Consider the following 19,797-nt stretch of genomic DNA (forward strand, 5'->3'; position numbering starts at 1 on the left):
GGCCTCAAAGGCCTTTATACAATATACAATCAGCCTGTTCCTGATTCACTTGTTTGGCGAATGCAATAACCTTTTCTTTCACAGCTGCTGTTAAAAATAGACCCGCTGCATTTTCACATTATTGGGAGGTGGCATTGTAGTGAGTTCAAAATAAAGGGGTCCTCTTCCCTCCACATCACAATCATCTTTACACAATCTCTAATGAAACTAATGATATACTCACCCTAAAGCCACGTCTTCAACGCGTTTCAGTGGGAGGAGTGCTTTTCACGTGCAACACAAAGTGTCAGAGAATAAGTGAGAACAGCTGAAGAGTGCAGGTGTAAAAGACTTAACAGATGCAACACAGCACCAAAGGGTGAGGAAACCATAGGTGCACGATATATTTTCCTATAAAAGAGTGCCACGCTTAAATATATGTCACACTTAAATCTGTATATTTTATGACAATAGACAAGGAGGCCTCGACAAGGAATGGAAAGTCAAAAATAAAATCAGATTTGTTCTGCAAAGTTTTTACATAAAACGCTACACAAACCAAACTCCTAACTTTAAGTTGTTGATGCTGTAATAACTGGAGCTGTGGTGTTGTGATGAATTATGCTCAAAGATGTAAATGATACTGAGAAATGTAACAAAACAACATCCATCAGATAAGCTTTACTCCATCAGTTACGGGCGGGAGGACGAGACACCATACCTTCAAAATAAAATGTCTGAGAAATGATTGCATTTTAACTTTTCGGGTGTTTGAGCTCTTTGCCTGTGCAATTTCCACAATGAGAGCGAGTGCCAGGTTTTGATTGTGACAGAGCGTGAAGGGGCTGAAGGGATCAAACTCGAGATTCCCAATGACTGAAACACACATAAACAAAACTGTAAAGTGAGGACACACTGCTGCAGGAACAAAAGTGTAGTTTCAAATAATCATCAAAGCTATGTGTAGAGGAACTACATAATTCCTTCATGGCTGAACAATTACAGTGAAATCCACCTTTGACATTTCACCACCATTAAATAACAATAAATAACAATAGATACACTGGTAAATGCACTGATGTGAGTACTGTTCAGTGCCCAGGTGAAGTAAAACTAAAATTTGAAAACAATCACTTTGGATTCAGGTGGTCGTGCGCAATGATCAGAGACTAATTTCTTTACAATAGCTCCCCCTTGTGGATTTCTCTTTTATGACCAGGATTCCTCAAACTTGAGGTGTTCCTAGTGATCCTGTAATGATCATCACATTAATCAGGTAATACAACAGGTAGACTTGTTGCTACGTGGCACTTTTATGGTTTTAATTAGAAAAGTTTCAGGAAAAACCAATGGGATCATGTGTTGTGAAAATGCAAAAGAAAAACAGACGCATCTTTTTGAGTTTTTATATTTATTTTTTTTTAAACTTTTTTTTCTTTAAAAAAATGACAAGGTCCAAGTATTTTGGAAGCCCCGCCCTCACCCTATGTTCCCCAGCCGGCCAGCTCGACTCTAAAGCAACCAGCAAAGAAAAATAGTCATATGGACAATTGATAATATACACCCCATATACAGCAATACATAGTGGTCTACAATGTTATCAATAATACACAACCTCCAATGAGGCTTCAATTCAAACTGTTGCCACTGATATGGTTCATTTCAACAGCAACTGTCAACCAATGATGGTCGTTTGTTTTTGACTAGTGTGGTGGGGCTCAGGGGGCCGACGGGGCCACCGACAGCTGCCTTTCTTTACACACCATCAACATAACACGTGTTGGCTTTCAGTCAGCCTCGCCGAACAGTGCTAAGATTGGGCCGTTGACCTGAACACCCCCTTTAAACCAACCAGATTCAGCATAAGTGCAAAGTTTAGGAGGCACTGACACACACCGTTATCTCTAGAAGCCAGAGTAAACGTCGCAGAGAGTCCCTCCCCGGGTCTGATCTGTCAGACGGTTTACAGAGGGGTTGAAATGTGTTGAAGTGACCTACAGCTGGTTTAATTTAACCTGGTTATAATGCTGGTCAGGGCACAGGAAGTGGGATTCCATCAGCCTGGCTGTAGCCATCTGCTTCAAGGATCCCCATAGAATTAAAATTCAAAAAGTCCACTTCAGTTCCACCAAGTTCAAGTCCTTTCTATGAATTTAACTTCTATGTTTCTTGCTTGTTTCACCTCACCTTGCATTCAGTAACAGCCAGTGAAAGACAGGGAAAACTGTGTAAATGCGTGTGTTTGCATGTGCCAGTGACTCCTGCAGTGGTTGAGACAGCATAGAGAAGGCATGTGTATGTGCATGAAATAAAGACGGAGCCTGTACACAGTGTGAGCGACTGCATGTCCATCTGTGTGCGTCCGTACGACGGGCTACAGACACGACTCCCAGTGCAGCTGCAGGTCTGTGCTGTCCAGAAAATCGGCCGAGAAGACGCTCTGTGGAGTGTGCGGAGCCAGCGGGGCTAAACTCGTACCCCCGTCTCCTTCACCTCCCCCTCCTTCTCCTCGCCCCCCTCCGTTGCCCTCGCTCCCGCCACTTGCGCTCCCCACCATGGAGATATCCAGCCAGTCCATGCTGTCCAGAGTGGGGTCGCCAAAGTCCAGCCCCGAAGGATGAGAGGAGAAGCCCAGGTCAGACGTGTCCATGGGGGAGGGAGGATGGTCCAAGATGCTGGGCGTGCTCAGCATCTGGCTGTGGAGGTCGTCGATCAGCGTCAGGCCGCCGCCGGGCTCCATGCCCAGCAGGGGGGTGCCCGTGGTGCTCTCCAGGAAGTCCTCCAGGCGTCCGGTGCTGTTGCAGGGCTCTCCCACGGAGGACTGAGGGGAGATGAGGGGCTCTGTGGGGGAGGGAGGGGAGAGGTGGAGGGGGGACGGGGCAGTGGACGGGGAAGGTGGGTCGGAGTGCAGAGGGGCGAGGGAAGGGTCCGGGTTAGACTTGAAGCCCGGGATCTCTGAGGGAGGACAAAGGGGGAAAAATACCATCAGTATAGAAAACAGACTTATTAACAGCTCCAAAACAACAAGAAAGTGGGACTCAACCTGTCCATAAAGATTTTTTTTTTTTATCTTACTTGTATTTTAGATCACATGTGCAAAATAATAATAATAAGAATTACAGATCAGGACTGTGGGGTACAGCTTGACTTGACATTTACATAGTCACGTTAAATACTAAGCAGGATTATAAAACTATACAACAGAAATCTCTTCTCTGTTCTGTGAAGAACCTCCAGACAGTAAGTATGTTTAGTCACATTGTTTCATGGCAGGTGAAAACAAAACCAAACGATCACACTTGGCTACATGCTCAATCTGATCCGGTCATTATATAAATGCTGCACCAGCCTCGATACCATTCTCCCACTAGCAGCATGTAGTAGAGGAGGCTCAATAAAGTGAGACAGAAAAGAAACAGGCGAAAACATTTACAGAATGTGCCGAGCTGCAGCACTTTTACATGTTCTGACAAAAGCTGTATCCTTTCTCACAATGTCTATCTCTCATCAACTTTGGAGCTTTTTACCTCCACTCTTGAGCAGGATGTCAAACAGGTCGTCCATCTGCTGGCTGTTCACGCCATTCTCCTGCTAAGAGAGAAGAACAAATTATTCATGAGCCACAGCACTGCTTGCTCAACTAAAACACAAACGCCATCTTAAAACACAGTAATAAACTCTGCCTGGTATTTTTGTATTTCAGTCATGTGTTTAAAATGGATTTTTAACATAAAGTCTCTGATGATAATGATGGGTTTATCCATCTTGAATGTTTTCATGTTTTAAAGTGATGTACAAGCAGTTTAAGGGGTGTTTTATCTTGAATCTGGGATCTAAATGATCAAACACAGAACATCCCCTTTCATTCTGCCGTCTGCTGCTGTGCTGCTGAATAGGCTTTATGCAAATAAAACAAAAACAGGTTTCAGTATGAGTCACTTAGCGTCTGAAACTAGGGTAAGAAGACAGACTTTCTCAAGTCTTAACGGACAGGAATATGTGGTGTTGTGGCTGGAGCAAAAAGAGCCGTTTTCACTTTCTCATGACTGGAAACACTTGACTGGCCACCAAGTTACTATTTTCTTCCTGCAAATGTTTCACGTCCAAATGAAACACGCTGACAAGCACACAATATGTAAACTAAGCGGAAGTAAATCAGACGGGGTGAAAATAGTGGGCTATAAACGTACACAACAATTGTGGCATACCATCACAGACTATTGGATTAAGTTCAAGACGCGAGGCTGACACACAAAAAACAAGACCACAGTAACCCAACACACCACTATAACTGTTCTCTATGTTTAGTAACATGAACACACGGCTCAGTGTGAGGAGATAGAAAAATGGAGACAGAAAGACAGAAGAGAAAGATCAATACTGCAAGAGGGGTGGAAAGAAAAGACATGCTGGAGGACATACTTTGGAGCGTTGAGGAGGAAGGGTGGTGTTGGGTTTGGGAGAGGGAGGGGTGAACAGTGTGTGCCGGTCGTAAGGCGGACACACCTCCTCTCTCTGCCAGGATGGTGGGATGAAATGGGAGAGGAAACAAGGAGAAAAATAATTTAATGAACAAAAAGAGTGGGAGACTGAGCAGCAGAGATGGTAGGCTGGTGTGAACGCCGAGGACCAGAGGAGGCGGCGTTACCTTGAGAGATGACATTAAGTTGCTTTGGCTTTCGTTGTCCGACATGTCGTCGAAGAACGGCTGCAGGTTGGGTGGTGCAGTGGCCGCGAGGCTGGGCTGCGGAGCGCCATTGGTGTCCAAGTGCAGCCCTGGCTTCTGTCCCTGAGGGAAAACAGAGGCAAAGAGACGTTTAGAGTACATTTAGAGTCTCGAACAGCAAGCTGCTAACATTTCATCCGTCCACAGTTGATTTTGATCATTTTAAACTGGGTCAGTGGCGACACCTTGTGGCACAATGATGATACTGCTTGGAAGTTGCTAACAGTCCTGCTGCATTTTACCAACATTAAATTTATTTTCACAGCTTAACTAGATTTTATAAATTTACAACAACAACAACATCTAAAATAAAAAACTAGGTAAAAGGTTGGGATATATTTAATATTTAAAAAAGTCCTTAAGAAGCCTGTTCCATAGAGAAAGAATTTGTGTTGTACCTTTTTGATTGGTTGGCTCACAGGTTCGGCCTCTGGTTTCTCTTTTGATTGGCTGTCAGTGCTGGGGAGTTTACTTGGAGTCGACTGCAATCTCTGAAAGACGCCATGTACGCAAAGTTACAAATCATTTTTCCTCATTAACCTAGTGCAGTTCGTGACAAAAGACCACATTTCCTGTACCTGCAGTGTGATACGTCCGTTGGTTTTGGCCAATGAGGACACTCCATTCTGTCCTTCAGTGGCATGACTGGTGAGAGCGATCAGGTAGTGATTGCCGTTGCTGTCTGTGACCAGTGTGGGTGTTCCATTAGCCTTTAGGAGGTCTAAGGAAATGGCCGGGGTGTGGAGTGGAGTGCCGTTCTGTTGGTTGATGATGACTGGAGTCACCTGAAAACAGAAACCCAACAGTAAGTTTAAAGAAAATGTTGTCTTAATAACACCATTAGAAGAATGTATGATTTCTTCTTTAGTGTTTACATATATATCAAACTGTATTACCTGTTGTGTAGTTGCTGCTGCCGTCTGCTGTTTCTGCTGCCTTTGCTGAGCCCTCTGCTGCTTCCTCTGCTGGCTCTGGGTCAGTGCAGGTTTCTGGCTCGTCACTGTTGGGTTCTGGATCTGCACCTGGACCTGCTTCAGCTGAACCTGGTTCTTCTGCTGAGCTTGCACCTGCCCTTGGCTTTGTTTAAGCTGGTTCTGCTGCACCAGCTTCTGTTGTGCGAGTTTCTGCTGGGCAAGTTTCTGCTGTGCTAACCTCTGCTGGGCCTGGACTTTCTGTTGGGTTTGTTTTATGATAAGCTGCTGCAGTTGCTGCTGCTGATGGAGCAGGATTTGAGCCTCTATCTTTTGCTGCTGCTGTTTTTGAGGGTTCAGTTTAGCCTCTGGCACTTTCTGCAGTTGCACCTGACTTAGCTGCTGATTAATTTGTGGCTGCTGTTTCTGTAGCTCGGCTTGTTGGACCTGCAGCCGATGGATCTGCTGCAGCCTGAGCAGAGTCTCTTGAGAGCACTGCATGGGCTGGGTTGGCTTCTTTGCTTGAGCCTCCTCTGTTACTCCCTCCATTCCTTCCTCAAGCTCCACCTCCTTCTTCACCTTCAACACGATGCCATTAGGGAGTGTAGGGGGTTGAATGGCTGAGGCCTTTATTAAAGTTTGAAGCTTGACCTCTGAGGATGTTCTGCTCTTCTCACCTCCTTCCTTCTTCACCACTATCCCACCTGCCATCTTGCCCTGCTCCAGCTGGGACCTGAGATTCTCCACCAGTCTTTGCTTCTGCCTCAGCATCCTTGTTAGCTCCTCAATCTGTTTGTCTTTCTCCTGGAGCATCTGGTCTTTGTCCATAGATGATGTGTCCATGGCTATTCCGTGTAGAGGCTCAGAAGGCTGGACAGATGAAGGCGAAGTCCTGGACAGGCAGCATGAGCTCTGGATCTCCTCTTTGACTATGGAGAGAGGCTGGGAGAGTGGCGAGACGTTTGATGGGTGCTGAGGAGATGGGTGGAGGGTGAGCTGGGTCAGGGGAGAGCTCACCTGGAGGACAACAAAAAGAGGATGTTAGGAAAACATCTGGAGGAAGACAAATAATAAGTATTTCTCCTACCAATGACAAATTTAAGGATGTAGATCTCACCATCTCTCCAAACATGTCTCCGTTACAGCTCGTCTCATCTGGACTCATCCCAGCCAACGACCTTTCAGACGGCGTAGGTGAAACTGGTGGGCTGGAGCTGGTGCTGCCAAATCGCATGACCCGCCCCGGAACTGCATGACACAATGAGGCCAAATCCAACTTGAACCCGCCCTCTGCTGAATGGTGGTCAGGGGTGGAAGTTGTGGTTGGAGAAGATGCGTTGGTGCTAACGGCTGCGGTTGTGCCCTTCAGGCCTGGCGACGATATGCTGTTCTTCAAAACAGTTATGGTGCCGCCATTTTGTTCTTGGTAGTTGCGGAGCCTCTCGATGAGGTCATTCTTGGTGCCTGAGACGGTCAAACCCCGCAATTTCAGTTCTTGTTTCAACTCAGCGACCTAGAGGATGGGAAAGCAGAAGAGTACTCATATAGCAGCGTCTGACTCAACGTGAGAACAGACACAAACAACAATAGTACAGTTAACTGAAATTTTAAAAGGTCTCTCGGTATATATGTCAGGGGTGACTTTTTTTCTTGGAGGTAAAAAGATCATGCAACAGTCTAAATATATACACAACAACATTATGATCACTGACAAATAGAAAATAACTGACTGGTGCCATGACAATGATTATCTCATTATCATGGCACTTGTCAGTCTGTGTAATATACACAGCAAGTCAATGTTTTGTCCTAAAAGTTTATGTCTGGGTGGTTTAGGGAAATGTTCTGCTAGGAGACCTAGGATCCTGCCATTCATATTGATGTTACTTTGACATATACCATCTACAAAAGCATTGTTACACACCATGTTCACTCTAGCATAGAAATGATATTTCTTGATGGCAGTGGCCTCTTTCAGCAGGATAATGCGCCCTTCCTCAAAGCAAAATTCACTGATTGTTAGAAATCAGTGAACTGCTAACGACATTCAAAGAGTTCCCTTTCAGGCAGGACCAGGATTAGGACTCTACCATAAAGAAGTCTTTAATTTGCGTTAGTCGTTTACCTCAATAAAAATAACTTTAAGATTTATATTTTTCTTGTCAGGACATGAAAGCCAAGTTATATTTCTCGCATTGTGTAAAAAGTTTTCTGTTCAAATTACTTTGAACTCGTCCAGGTTGGCCGGCAGCGTGGCTGGTTTGGCTCCTCCTACTGCAGTTTGGCTCTGGCGGGCAGTCCCGGTCTGACTGGAGGTGGCCGTGGTGGTCGTCGTGTGAGCGCTGCGGGAGGGAGAGGGGCCAGAGTTGGTTGTAGGAGGCTGCTCAGTTTGTGGCCTGAGGGGAGACAGAACACATTAAAGTCATGTAAAAGAAAGATTAGACTTGATCTCTCTGTCTTCACTGATAGTACAGAGAACGCTGTGACAGAAACCAGATCATCAGTGAACACAGATGTAAAACTGGGAAATTTAAACTCTTTTTTAACATGCTACAAAATATACTGTAGTTGTCATTGCTGGCATTTGTGTGTTAAATTGTACCACTGAGTAGGGACCAACAGTCATTTTTAGACTTGACTTCTGCTTTGAGCACCCGACTCACCCAAAAACCACTAATGTGAAAAGAACAAGCCACAGCAGAAAAGGCCTGGAGAAGACAGGAAGTCATAATAATAACTGCCTGCTGGCTGTGCTGCACAAATGTACTTCTTAAGACTGTAAATACTGGCTTCACGAGATAGAAAAAAAAAAAAACGGGTGTCAGTTTGTTGACTCTACGTAAAAAACCACTGCAATTAGTCATCCTCACTTCCACACCATACCAACATTGTCGCATCCTGCCATGCTTGACACTCACTTGGGAGGGGCGGGCAGGATGGTGTGGTAGTTGTAGTGCTGCTGTTGCTGACTGAGAATCTGCAGCTGCAGGAAGAGCTGCTGCTGGTGGAGGAGCTTCGCGTAGGACGAATCCATCTGAGGCGGACGTTCCTTGTCTGCCTTCTGGTCTGGAGGGATGTATTGATGGTACTTCAGCTTCTTCACCTTCACCAGAAAAATAAAAAAAGTTATGAGACACCACAGCGTTACATGCCATGAGTGTAAAGATGTATTGGTGAATGTAAGTTGCCTGTTTTTTGTGTGTGCATTTAGCACATGTAGGTGGAAGAATTAATACCAAGAATGTTTCTACAGTGAAGAAGCAAGTACACTGCGGTTGTTGGTACCTCTTCCACTTCTGCCATAGCTTTCTCCTTATATGATTGTTGGATGTCATTTCAAAATGTTAAGGCTACAGAGAAGTCCCTGATCTATGACTCTAAAGGAACAGAGACTAAAACCACAAAAAGCATTTAAAATGTCTCTTCCAAATCTAAGGGTTTCACTTTCAATATGTCTCACCCTGTTTTGGAAGCAACATGATGACAAACCAAAATATATTCTTAAAAGTGGAACTACATCATAAAATAGCCTAAAACTGATGTGCCAACTTTGGTGACTATGATACTTTCTTAGTGAACCCTCAGAGCTGTAAATCCTGTGTCAGTTTTTGCCAACACTAAAGAGTTTGCTGACCTTGGGCTTGCTGTCCTTTGGTTTCTTAGGCCTCTGCGGAGGACGGTCTGAACTTGACTTGGCCTGAGACTGTACGCAGAAAACCGTGAGAAATGGGGAAGAGGAAGAAAGGAAATGAAGAGATGAATGTGTGAAGTGTTAGCCAGTTATCGCTGCTCTTCAAATAAAGATCAACGTCATAAGATAATCACAAGAAACGAAACCTACAGTATGTTTAAAAACAACAGCAAAAAAACAAGCTCCAAGCAAAGGTTGATTGTCTGTGAGGAGGACCGGCTCACCTTGACCTGTCCGGAAGAAGAGCGGGAGGATGTTGACATAATTGTCGTCCCATTCATGATTTTGGGGAGAGGGGAAGAGTCTGACCCATTCACCAGAGGAGGAGGAGGCGGAGGAGGTGGAGGAGGTGGCGGTTGTGTAAGAAACTGATGTGAAGATATAACTCCAGTTAATTGTTTCATCATATTTACAGCCATTCGATTCATGGAGGTGAAATACATTTGAAGTTAGTTTTCTTCAGTTTGAATTATTCACTATTTACTTGATTTAATGAAAAGATTAAAAGCTTCAATAATACCTGTGTGGGAGAAAGGTCTCCATTCGGGGTGAGCACTTCGGAGGGTGACATCTGAGGGACAGCACTCAGGGGAGAGTCGTGATTGGTTAGCTGGTCGGGTGACAGAGCATCACTGCTGTCTTCATCTAAAGATGAGCTCTCTCCCCCAGCTCCCTTTGGAGAATCTGTTGCAGAGCAGAAATGTTTACAGACTCAGTGACAAAATAAATTGACCGTGGCCTCTTTTGGTGGTCTGTTATGAAAATCTGTGTTCAGTAAAAGAGTAAAAATAGTTGCTGAAATTGTGAATTTTCCAGCCGCTGGCGCCAAAGAATGCAACGGCTCAGTTTGTGCTTTCACCACTATGTGTAACAGTCCATCAAAGTCATTGCTCTTTAGCAATCAGTAATGAGTGACTTTGGAGAAGTTATACAACACTCTGCGTTCTGTTTCAAAACAGGACTATGTCCAAACAAAGCTGCTGTGTCACTTCTGTAATGATTTGCTTTTAATGGTATGGCTTCCACCACGATGACACATCCTATAGCCACTACTATGTACTGTCAGAGTTTAAACACTCACCTATGGGTAAAAACCTGGATGTGGTAATTTCTCAAGTGACGTGTGTTCAGACTGAGCGGAAATCATGTTTTAAAGGTGGCGCAACTGCACACAAAACCTGAACATGTTTTAACTTGAACGTAATTGATGTTCAGAATGTACTCTTACCTGTGCAGGGTTTTGTCTAGTTGTCTAGTTAAGCCCTGAGGGTGTGCTTATGAGTGTTGGTAAATGTTGTGCAAGTGTGTGTGTGTGTGTGCATCCTTGCACCAGCATTCTTGCTTAATGAAAGTTGTAGATGTGCAAGAGTTTGTATCTATACCCGATTCTATTCCAGATGCTCTCCCGTGTTCATATCATGTTTGAATGTATTTTTAACTATGGATAATGATGTGTGTTTGTCTGTACTGTATGTTTATCAAAGTTTTGCATGTGTTCAGCAGCAGAGTACTTTATTAACATAATGCAAAGTCACTGCTAACGGTTGCCTGTCCCCGTAGCAAGGTGTGTGTGAGGTGTGTGTAGTTACCCAGCAGTGAGTGCTGCACAGGGCAAGTGACAGACAGGATGTTCTTGTGGACCAGTTCGATGGGACCCGGCCTGTGAGAGATCTTGTCATTGAGGTCGTCAGCCAGTCGTGCTCGCTTCAGCTGCAGCTGCTTGGCCTGCAGAGACGGCTCTGCTGACGTCTCTGTGGAGGGCACAGCAGGACACAAAGCATACATGCAAATTTATTTATCGAGGGATGCAGAAACCAGATGCCACATACAAGAAGTGGATTCACATATGTTTATTTGCCTGTGTTAAGAATTCGGCTTCTGGGGGCTGCAGATACTGAGTTTTTAGCACTTCCTCATACTGAATTCAACCTCAGTTTAAAAACCAAACCAAAAACAAACCAGATGCATGACACTGATAACACACTTGAATGACGAGAGCAACATTTTTACCAGTTGTCTATAACATAATAAAAATGCCAAGCAAAAGCAAACATGTCATCGAGAGAAGACCTTCAATTGGAAAAAGAAAAACATGCAGATCTTGCAGACCCATTAAATCATACAAAATGACTCTTTAATACAGATCAAACATAAATGTGAAGTGGGAACACTACAGAGAATTTGTTGCGCTTCGTTTACAGCATATTTCCTTTTGAAGGAGGTTTCTTCTGTTCTACTGTTCCAACGCTAATTTTTGATAACAGTACGGGAATTAGATGGCCAAAACTCACCCTCCAGAATGTGCATCCTGACCAGCTCAGAGCGTTCAGGACGACACCGGATCTTCCTCTTCAGGTAGTCCTCGGTCTGCGGAGGAAAAGAGGAGGCGAACACATGAGGAAAGGTTACAAAATAAAAGAAAGAAAATAAAAATGGAAGAAAAGGCAACAAAAACGATGAAAGCGAAGCGCAGGAACATCACTATTGCTCATTTTCATTACTTTCTAAGTTTCTGCAGCTGGAACTTTTGCAGTTCATGCTAGATTACGTGATCTTCTACAAACCAGGACATGGTTGCATCAGTATTGCACAAAATCAACTAGAATGTAACACAAAATGCAGATTATTATTAGGCTGTATTAGCTGCTATCGATAGTGGCAGATAAATATAAATAGTGCTTAGGAATCCAACTGGTATACACGGCTTCATACTTAAAGACAGTCACCTCACTATCGGCACGGCACCCAAGGTATCCATTTGTTGCAATTCTTGCCCAAGTGTCATTTTTAAGCATTGCCATTTTCCCTCGCTTAAGAAAATCCACCGAGACAGCAGGAAACTCACTGAACTTCTAACACTCACCCTTGCTCGCTCCAGGCTCCTCCGTTGTTCGTGAAAGGCTGCCGGGCTCTTCAGTGCTGCATGGAGAGAGGGAGGGAAGGAAAATAAAAAGTGAGAGCAGTGAATGCAGGACTGATGGAGTCGTGATGCTCTTTTCAGCTAGAAACAATGTGACAGCAGATACAACTATAATCGAAGACAGGCGCAAAGCAGAAGTGGCTGCTGAGAGAGAACGTCAGGAGTGCTTTTCTAAACCACACACACTTATGACAGCTTAGTAGGCTGATGCGTGTCTGTGGTGTGCACAAAAATAAAGCATAGTTTCTGCAGTGGATGTCACTGAGAAATTAGTTCCTGTCAATAGGTAATAGGTTGTTCACATCACAGTCGTGTCATAACTATCGGTGTCATTGTGGGTTCTGTCCATGTCACGAATTGGCCTCAGTGTTGGCTTAGATTAATATGGTTTCGAAGGAGAAAATATTCAGAGATGGGACCACATGACTGAGACCATAACCTACACATGTTATTCGACACACTTTCCACACTGTGTATTCTTTCTCTTAGTTTGAAGTGAGGTTAGAAGTTGGTAAATGTCTACAGTTGGACATTTTTAGCACACATTAAACTTTAACATACTTTTTTCTAAATGAGCATGAAAACCCTGCTTCATGATAGTTATTATAAATAGAAGTGCTACAGATGTGGCTTAAAATGTGTGAGCTTCTTAGTGAGATACTGTGATAAGCGTACTGCAGACTAAAACTAAAATCTAATTCAGATGCCAATTCTCTGCATTAAGTCAGATAAATGGATTGTGGCCCAGACATGGAGGGACATCCATTCTTGATGAACAGTAGTCCAGGAAAGACAGAGGAGAGTGCGGAGTGATGGATGGACTGCTGCATACGCAAAGAAGACCCGCATTCATCACTGCGCTTAGCCATGACGGCCTGTAATGCACCCAGTGTGTGGGTGTGAATGTCTCAATGTTGCGTGTGTGAGAGAAGGGTGACATTTATGCCATTTTCACAAGCCAGCTCAGATCCTCTATCTGGCTGGACCAAGCAGAAACCTCTGAGGACAAAACAAAAAGCTAACATCTGGAAGCCAGCTCTAACTTCCCAGATATTGGTGCGGGGTCGAACGTAAGAAGATGAGCTGGGCCAGTCAAACCATTTGGATGGGCTGTATGTGCAACATGTCCCAATTGGATGCAGAGGATCTCTTTTTCCCGTATCAGATAAAACATGCCACATAAAGAAATCCCAACAATGCGTTACCAGACGAAAAAATGCTAATAAGCACGCTGCAAAAACTGTTTAAGCCTCTTTAGTTAATTTACCATTCACAACAACTGTACACAGGGGAATCAAAACCACTTTTCAGGAACTGACTGGTGACGTCATGGAGTGCTTGCATATCTTTATATACAATCACTGGTCTTTACTCGTCTCAAGGGACAGAGCAGTACCAAAAGATTTGCAGTGCGGGAGAAGTTAATAGAAATTAACAAACTTTATTCTAATCTCATCCCATAATCCCGTCATTGTCACACCAAGAGCACAAACAAAAATGTCCCCTCTATATTTGGGGAAGGATATTGGGAGGACAGTGGCAGTTGCGATGATGTAACAGAACAATTGTCTGATTGGTCAAGCGCTGGCGAAATCCCTGCCAAGCCTGTGTGCAAGTGTGGACATTCTGGCCACGGCAGGGTGTCAGCTGTATGTCCCACAGATGACTGGGTGGGGGTCGGAGGCATTCTTCATGTCACAGCCCCTGACGTCCAAAGAGGACCTACATACCAGTTTGGATATAACCGACGGTCAAGATCGCTATACAACTGAACAAAACACCACACACTGATCCTACCACTATCATCTTTATGTCTCTCAGAATTTTGAATTTTCACAACAATGGTTTGATGCCACTTTCTACTGTGGCTGGTTTATTATTTCAATCCGTCTAATAATGTCTCTATTATTGACCGTGTCAATTGGCCTTTTTGACCTGCAACACACATCTGGCTGTAAAGCAGCCAACACACCAAGTTTCTCTAAATTAGAGACAACTTCAAACAAATTAAACAAATAGGAAAGAAAAACCCCTGCCAATTATCTTAACATATAAAGGGGAACTGAAAACATTCGGTAACCTACACAGCATTTTCAAATCTATTTTCATTAGTATGAACTAATACTAAGAATACTAAGAACTTTAACTCCTTCTACTGTGACACTGACTCTATGATCTTTACAGTTGATCTCATTCTTGTTCAGGTTCATCAGCCAGCAGCGAAAGCACACAGTGATGTTTTTGTACTTCTGTTGCTTGCTCTCAATCCAGCAAAGCTATACATTTTTTTTCTATCAGGTTACCAGTGGCAACTTAGGAGCTTCACTGCAGCAGGTGGAAGGTAAAGCAACTTTCTCAAGAGCACTTAGACAGTGTTTACTGAGGAGGGGTGGAAACTTCACCCATTCACACCACCTACAGTTGTAAAACCAATGTGAGGACTGGATACCACAACAGGAACTGACCTTATGTTAGTTAACTGTTTTCTCTACTGCTGGTCAGCATGCTTGAAGACACGTCATGTTTTTAAGAATGTGTGAGTTTCAATGATCAGTCAGTCGATAGGATATAAAATGACTCATTAAAACAGGCCATTTTTAGAACAAAAGACAAATATATGATTGTTCTACCTTCTCAAATATGATAAACTGCTGATTGAGTTGAATGTTTTTCAGGCAAAATGAGCCGTGTGGTGGCACTGTGAAGGAGCATTTTTGGTTTTATAAACTAAATGAATATAAACACAGAAATATAATCCGGAGATGAAACGATAACAATATCGCAGCCGTACAGATATGATAGCCACTGCATAAAAATTAACTCCGAAGTGTAAAACAAAAGCCTCAACAAATCAATAAATCTCACTGTTCGTTTTCAGTTAAGATTTATTTAAAAGAATTCATTTGGACGACAGCTATTTTTGTTCATTTATGCCATCATGGCACAATTCATCTGAAAGTCAATAAAAGATGATGTGAGTGATGAGTCCTACAGTGGATTTTGTGCAATCCTGCATTTGTCACCTTTAGAGCAATTTTCTGAGAATCGCATTTAAACCCATGCCTTCTGTGAAGTTTATTATTTATTTACTATTATTTATTTTTTAAGAAGTTTCTTGACAGTGAAACATACTATCCCAAAGCAGCTACGGTCTGGCATTAAGACCGCTGCAGGAGAAGGACACATAAAAATGTAGTGTAGCTATTAAATGAATGAGACACATCATGCTGCCCTAGGTATTCTCCCAGGGGAGTATTCTTTTATACATAACTGTAGTTTACCACTAACTGTTATGCAAACTGAACCAGCTTAGTGACACCAGGGGCATTTTTAGTGGACTAACTAATTCACTCATGGTTGGAAACTTGGGCTACCCAACAGCACAGAGTGTGGTGGAAAAAACAAACTTTTACTGGGATGCTGCTTTTGTCACATACTTAAAAGACAAGCAGCAAGTTGCAGGTTGTTCCGTTTTCCGGGACAAACCTGCCCACATACCTACTTACTTCACTTCCTTGAGATGCAACTAGTATCGTATGAATCCAGGTATGTCTATTCAATGTGGAGATGTGTTTCTATTCTATAACCACTTGGCCACTTTTCTTCTCCAACATGCAGGAAAAATAATTATATATATATATACACACACACACACACACACACACACACACACGTGTAGATATATATATATATATTTATATATATATATATATCTTTGACTCTTGTGATGTGCGGAACTCTGAAAGAGGAAGTCGATTTTGAAGAAGAGGAAGCTGCTGTGTTTGATAGTGCAAACTGGTGCAGGGACTAAATATGACACATGCAGAATTCACAGTCATATCGATAATACAGATAAGTGCTGACGCTTTCAGCAGAGAACTAAATGGAAAAAAACTAACCTCAAGCTTCACCATACTGCATCGTATGATACAATAAATTTGAAACACAGATACGTTTAACCCAAATGTCTCGAATTCCTGTCATCCTGCAGGCCCACTTAGTACGTGAATCATACGAGCATGCACATGAAGATCAGCGCTAGTATTATGTTCCCGACAACCCGATCAATCGGTGAGCAGGTTCAATGTGCCGTCTAATGCTGAGGCAGGAAATGGTTAACACTCTGACCTCAGCTCAAAGGGACAGACGGTTGTCTTCGTGGCTGCCATAATACTAAAATCTTCCCACAGACTCTTCCATCTTCAGATGGGAATGAGTCAGTTGAGCCTTTTCTGTAGTGTACTATAATATCTGCATCACTGGCAGTAGATGTAGCAATACACTATCTGTGTGTGTGCCTGTAAAACTATTGTTCTGACAATACACTGTCCAAGTGTGCAGAATGGAACACATTGGAATTCAGAAATAAAAACATCTACTCGGCTTCAGATTTAAATTAGAGACTTACGTGGCATGATCCCTTGGCTGACCAGCTCCTCTCGTGTGCGTCTCTGCTGAAGCTTGAGTTGGAGGACTGCATGGAGGCAGAGGAGGTGAGGGGAAGAAAGAAGAGAAGACAGAGTCAGTGGCGGCCGGTGAGAATACGAAACTGCAGCGATGGAGCTTTGAGCTATTAAAGCCTTGTGATCAGAATTCCATCCACCCGATTGAGGTAAATAAGCACCCGAAGGAACACAGATGGGTTTAGACTAACATGAAGAAGAACTTCACTCACTGGAAACCAGTTCATCCTCCCGTTTCCCCCTTCTTTCGGTCTTTTTTTTTTAAGGTACAAGAGGCGGGTACAAGAAGGGTGTGCACAAACTACTACACACTTCCTGTTTCTGGGTGTTTTTTTTTTTTTTTCATTTCTGCGAGAACAGATGTGAAAAAAGGAATCATTAATCAAAGAGTCAGAGAGACAGATAAAGCAAATGCAGCCATCAAGATTGAAAACGCCACGGAACAAACGACACAGACCGAAACAAGAACCCGCTTCGGTTCTATGAGAAAAAAATATGGGCCGATTGCGGCGTCAGTTCAAAACAGGAAGCGCATGTTACATAACAAGTGTTTTAAGGAACACAGCGCTGGACAAAAGAAGTTGGACCATGTCTGACCTTTCTGCACATATAAACTTTCATTTGTTCAGTACTGTCTAGGCCTCTCATTCTCACTGTGGTGCCTGTAAAAGTCAAACTAACCTAACAAATCAAACCTGTGAGCTTATTAGTTTTAATTCTGGCCTCTGCGACACAAATAAAATTGTGTTAAATGAGAAATCATTTAGCAATGAATCAAAAGCAGTTGAACCAAGAAAGTAATTTTGTAGAGTAACTATCTGCATGGTAATCCAAGCGCAGTGTACTTCTTCATTAGCTACAGCATGAGTTTCATTGCAACACATTACTTTAAGGAAGTGATCTGGACTCTTCAATCAGCCGTGCAGACGACAAACACATCAGCGACAGTGACAGAAACGAACGGAGAGGCTACGGGGTTTCATCTCACACTCTTGCTTGTGGTATGACAGTTTTGTCAAAGCTGTTAGGTAACCGATACGGCTTTATACTTCCACTGTATTTCTTGGCAGCGGCCTGTTTCCATTTTAGATAGATGTGATATAGATGTGACATATACTTAGTGTTCATCTTGGTTTCCAGTTCACGGGATTAAATAAAATCAGAAGAGGAACAAGTATGTTGTTACACCGAACACTAATTTCACTGACATAAACATTCAGTTCAGCTCCACATAGATGAGCCTCTTGTTTCATATGTGCCAGCTGTCCCCGCTGAAGGTGTGTGTATGTATGGGTGTGTATGTTTGTGTGCATGAAGTGGAACACACCACTGAAGACTCCCAAGCATTTCTGGCTGGGCTGTGTCTGCTACTTTGAGGACAAGCAGCACCTGTTCCTTCCCACTAACAAAGTGACATCATTGGTGCTCACAGGCTAGCTAACCAGTTAGCTGCCGCTGCGCCGACCCCTCTGTTATGACAAACAATCCAGGCCTGGACAGCAACACTGCAAGTCCCGTGAATTATTGTCAGAGCCTGCGCTACTAAATGTCATTCTTTGGCTCTGAATCCTTGCTGGCGATCCCAGCTCCCCTCTGTTATTTTCACAAGTGCATATGCTCTGCACTTAACATAGAGACTGCTCTCTGGAAGCAATAACATGTCAATTCACCTTCAGCGGCATAAACACAGAGACCTAAACACAACCAGATGAGCTCATGTATATGTTTGACCCGTGCAGCAGATAGCAGAGATTAATATCCCCTCGGTGCCAAATGCACAAGCAAACATTCATGTGTTGCCTGAACGCGCGCGCGCACACACACACACAGATCGTGCCATGCAGGATAAGATGCAACGCCACTTGGCTTTTCCAGGGAAGAGGTTTATTCTGGGAAAGAGAATCTTACACTTTCTCCCTGCCCTAGCCTCACATCCCCGTGCCCCCCTCCTCATCTTCTACCACACAGCCAGGACACTCAAGTTCACTTATCTATTCTCTCCTGCATTCTCTGATCTCATTGCTGTCTTTATTTCTCAACATCAAAACAGTGACAGGGTTCTTTACTGCAGCTGCAATTTTCGGTTGTCATGGCTCCCTATGACGGTAAAGTGTCAACTAATAAAAAACACACTTTTTCATCGACTTGAAAAAGATTGCAGAAGTCTGACAGTGACACCTACATTCTAGCGATGTTGCCCAGTGTGAAAAACTGCAGTGCTGTTGAAATCACAGGTTCATGCGGGGATACTGCAGAAATAACAACTAAGCTTTCAATAAACAGTAAAATAGAAAGAATAGGAGTGAAAGACAAAATGCATGTGGGAAATACTATAAAGTAAACTCTGAAGAAGCGTTATGTGCAAGTGACAGCTTTTGCAATGATAATTACACACTTCAGTAACTTGGATATGGTTATCTTTAAGTTAGTGTGTAACATTTGAAATCTTACATCATTCTATTTATTTTCTATTTTATTAATCACAGTTTCACACCGTTTTCCAAGATGGTGATGACAACATGAATCTGTCAGCATACAAGACAATACAGCTAAGGTCAGACTAGCACAAGAACAAACAGATGCAGTCACAACAGAGTCATGGCATCATTGGTGGATTTAAGCCAAGTCAGTAGAGCTACTGATCATTTTTATTGTTAGGGGATTAGTGTTTGGGAAAAAAAGAGGAGTGTGCCTTTGTCCTTTGGAGACTAGGACTCACTCTGGGACTTAAATCAGGTTTTAAGGCCATTTTGGTTAATCTAAGAAAAGGATGAAGCGCCAGGGCAATTTTATTGGGATACTAGGCCACAGCCAAAGCTTGCCTCTGCAGTAATGAAAAGTTAGAGAGGAGGAACACAAAGCGAGAAAGGAAAGCAGGGTTGACTATGTTTACAGAGTTTAAACAAAGCAGAGGAGACAACAGTACACCACAGGCGGCTGGCTTGCTCAAGGACAATTTGTTCAGTCAGTCAAACCTGTGGTCTCTTGGTTATAAGATCGCCCCTTTTCACCACTATGTCGACCTGAGAGTCACAGAGAAAATCACAGTATGATTATGAAGTTATGAAGAATATAAAGGACAGCATGGGAGGAAAAAGACATGGTTC

The 19,797-nt window shown here is 43.2% G+C and overlaps 1 protein-coding gene across 11 annotated transcripts in view; it reads right to left on the reverse strand.

Moving 5' to 3' along the window:
• Positions 1-1,373: 1,373 nt before the first annotated feature.
• Positions 1,374-19,797, reverse strand: part of mrtfab (myocardin related transcription factor Ab) — a 38,685-nt gene continuing 20,261 nt past the window's right edge. For 5 of the 11 annotated variants that reach the window (XM_084567480.1, XM_084567485.1, XM_084567489.1 and 2 more), the window contains 17 exons: positions 16,636-16,701; positions 12,171-12,226; positions 11,599-11,674; positions 10,897-11,058; positions 9,828-9,991; positions 9,532-9,675; positions 9,251-9,319; positions 8,535-8,719; positions 7,841-8,012; positions 6,734-7,129; positions 5,602-6,633; positions 5,284-5,490; positions 5,104-5,196; positions 4,628-4,768; positions 4,402-4,494; positions 3,507-3,570; positions 1,374-2,934 (listed from right to left, as the gene is read on the reverse strand). In XM_084567480.1, the coding sequence (XP_084423606.1) occupies positions 2,354-2,934; positions 3,507-3,570; positions 4,402-4,494; positions 4,628-4,768; positions 5,104-5,196; positions 5,284-5,490; positions 5,602-6,633; positions 6,734-7,129; positions 7,841-8,012; positions 8,535-8,719; positions 9,251-9,319; positions 9,532-9,675; positions 9,828-9,991; positions 10,897-11,058; positions 11,599-11,674; positions 12,171-12,226; positions 16,636-16,701 (3,701 nt within the window). In that variant the 3' untranslated portion in view covers positions 1,374-2,353. Of the gene's footprint in view, positions 2,935-3,506; positions 3,571-4,401; positions 4,495-4,627; positions 4,769-5,103; positions 5,197-5,283; positions 5,491-5,601; positions 6,634-6,733; positions 7,130-7,840; positions 8,013-8,534; positions 8,720-9,250; positions 9,320-9,531; positions 9,676-9,827; positions 9,992-10,896; positions 11,059-11,598; positions 11,675-12,170; positions 12,227-16,635; positions 16,702-16,902; positions 17,214-19,797 lie in introns of those variants that run through there. The other 6 variants (XM_084567483.1, XM_084567486.1, XM_084567488.1 and 3 more) reach the window with 4 other exon arrangements.

This window comes from Chelon labrosus (assembly GCF_963514085.1).
Source record: "Chelon labrosus genome assembly, chromosome: 19".
In the NCBI taxonomy this organism is placed as follows: domain Eukaryota; kingdom Metazoa; phylum Chordata; class Actinopteri; order Mugiliformes; family Mugilidae; genus Chelon; species Chelon labrosus.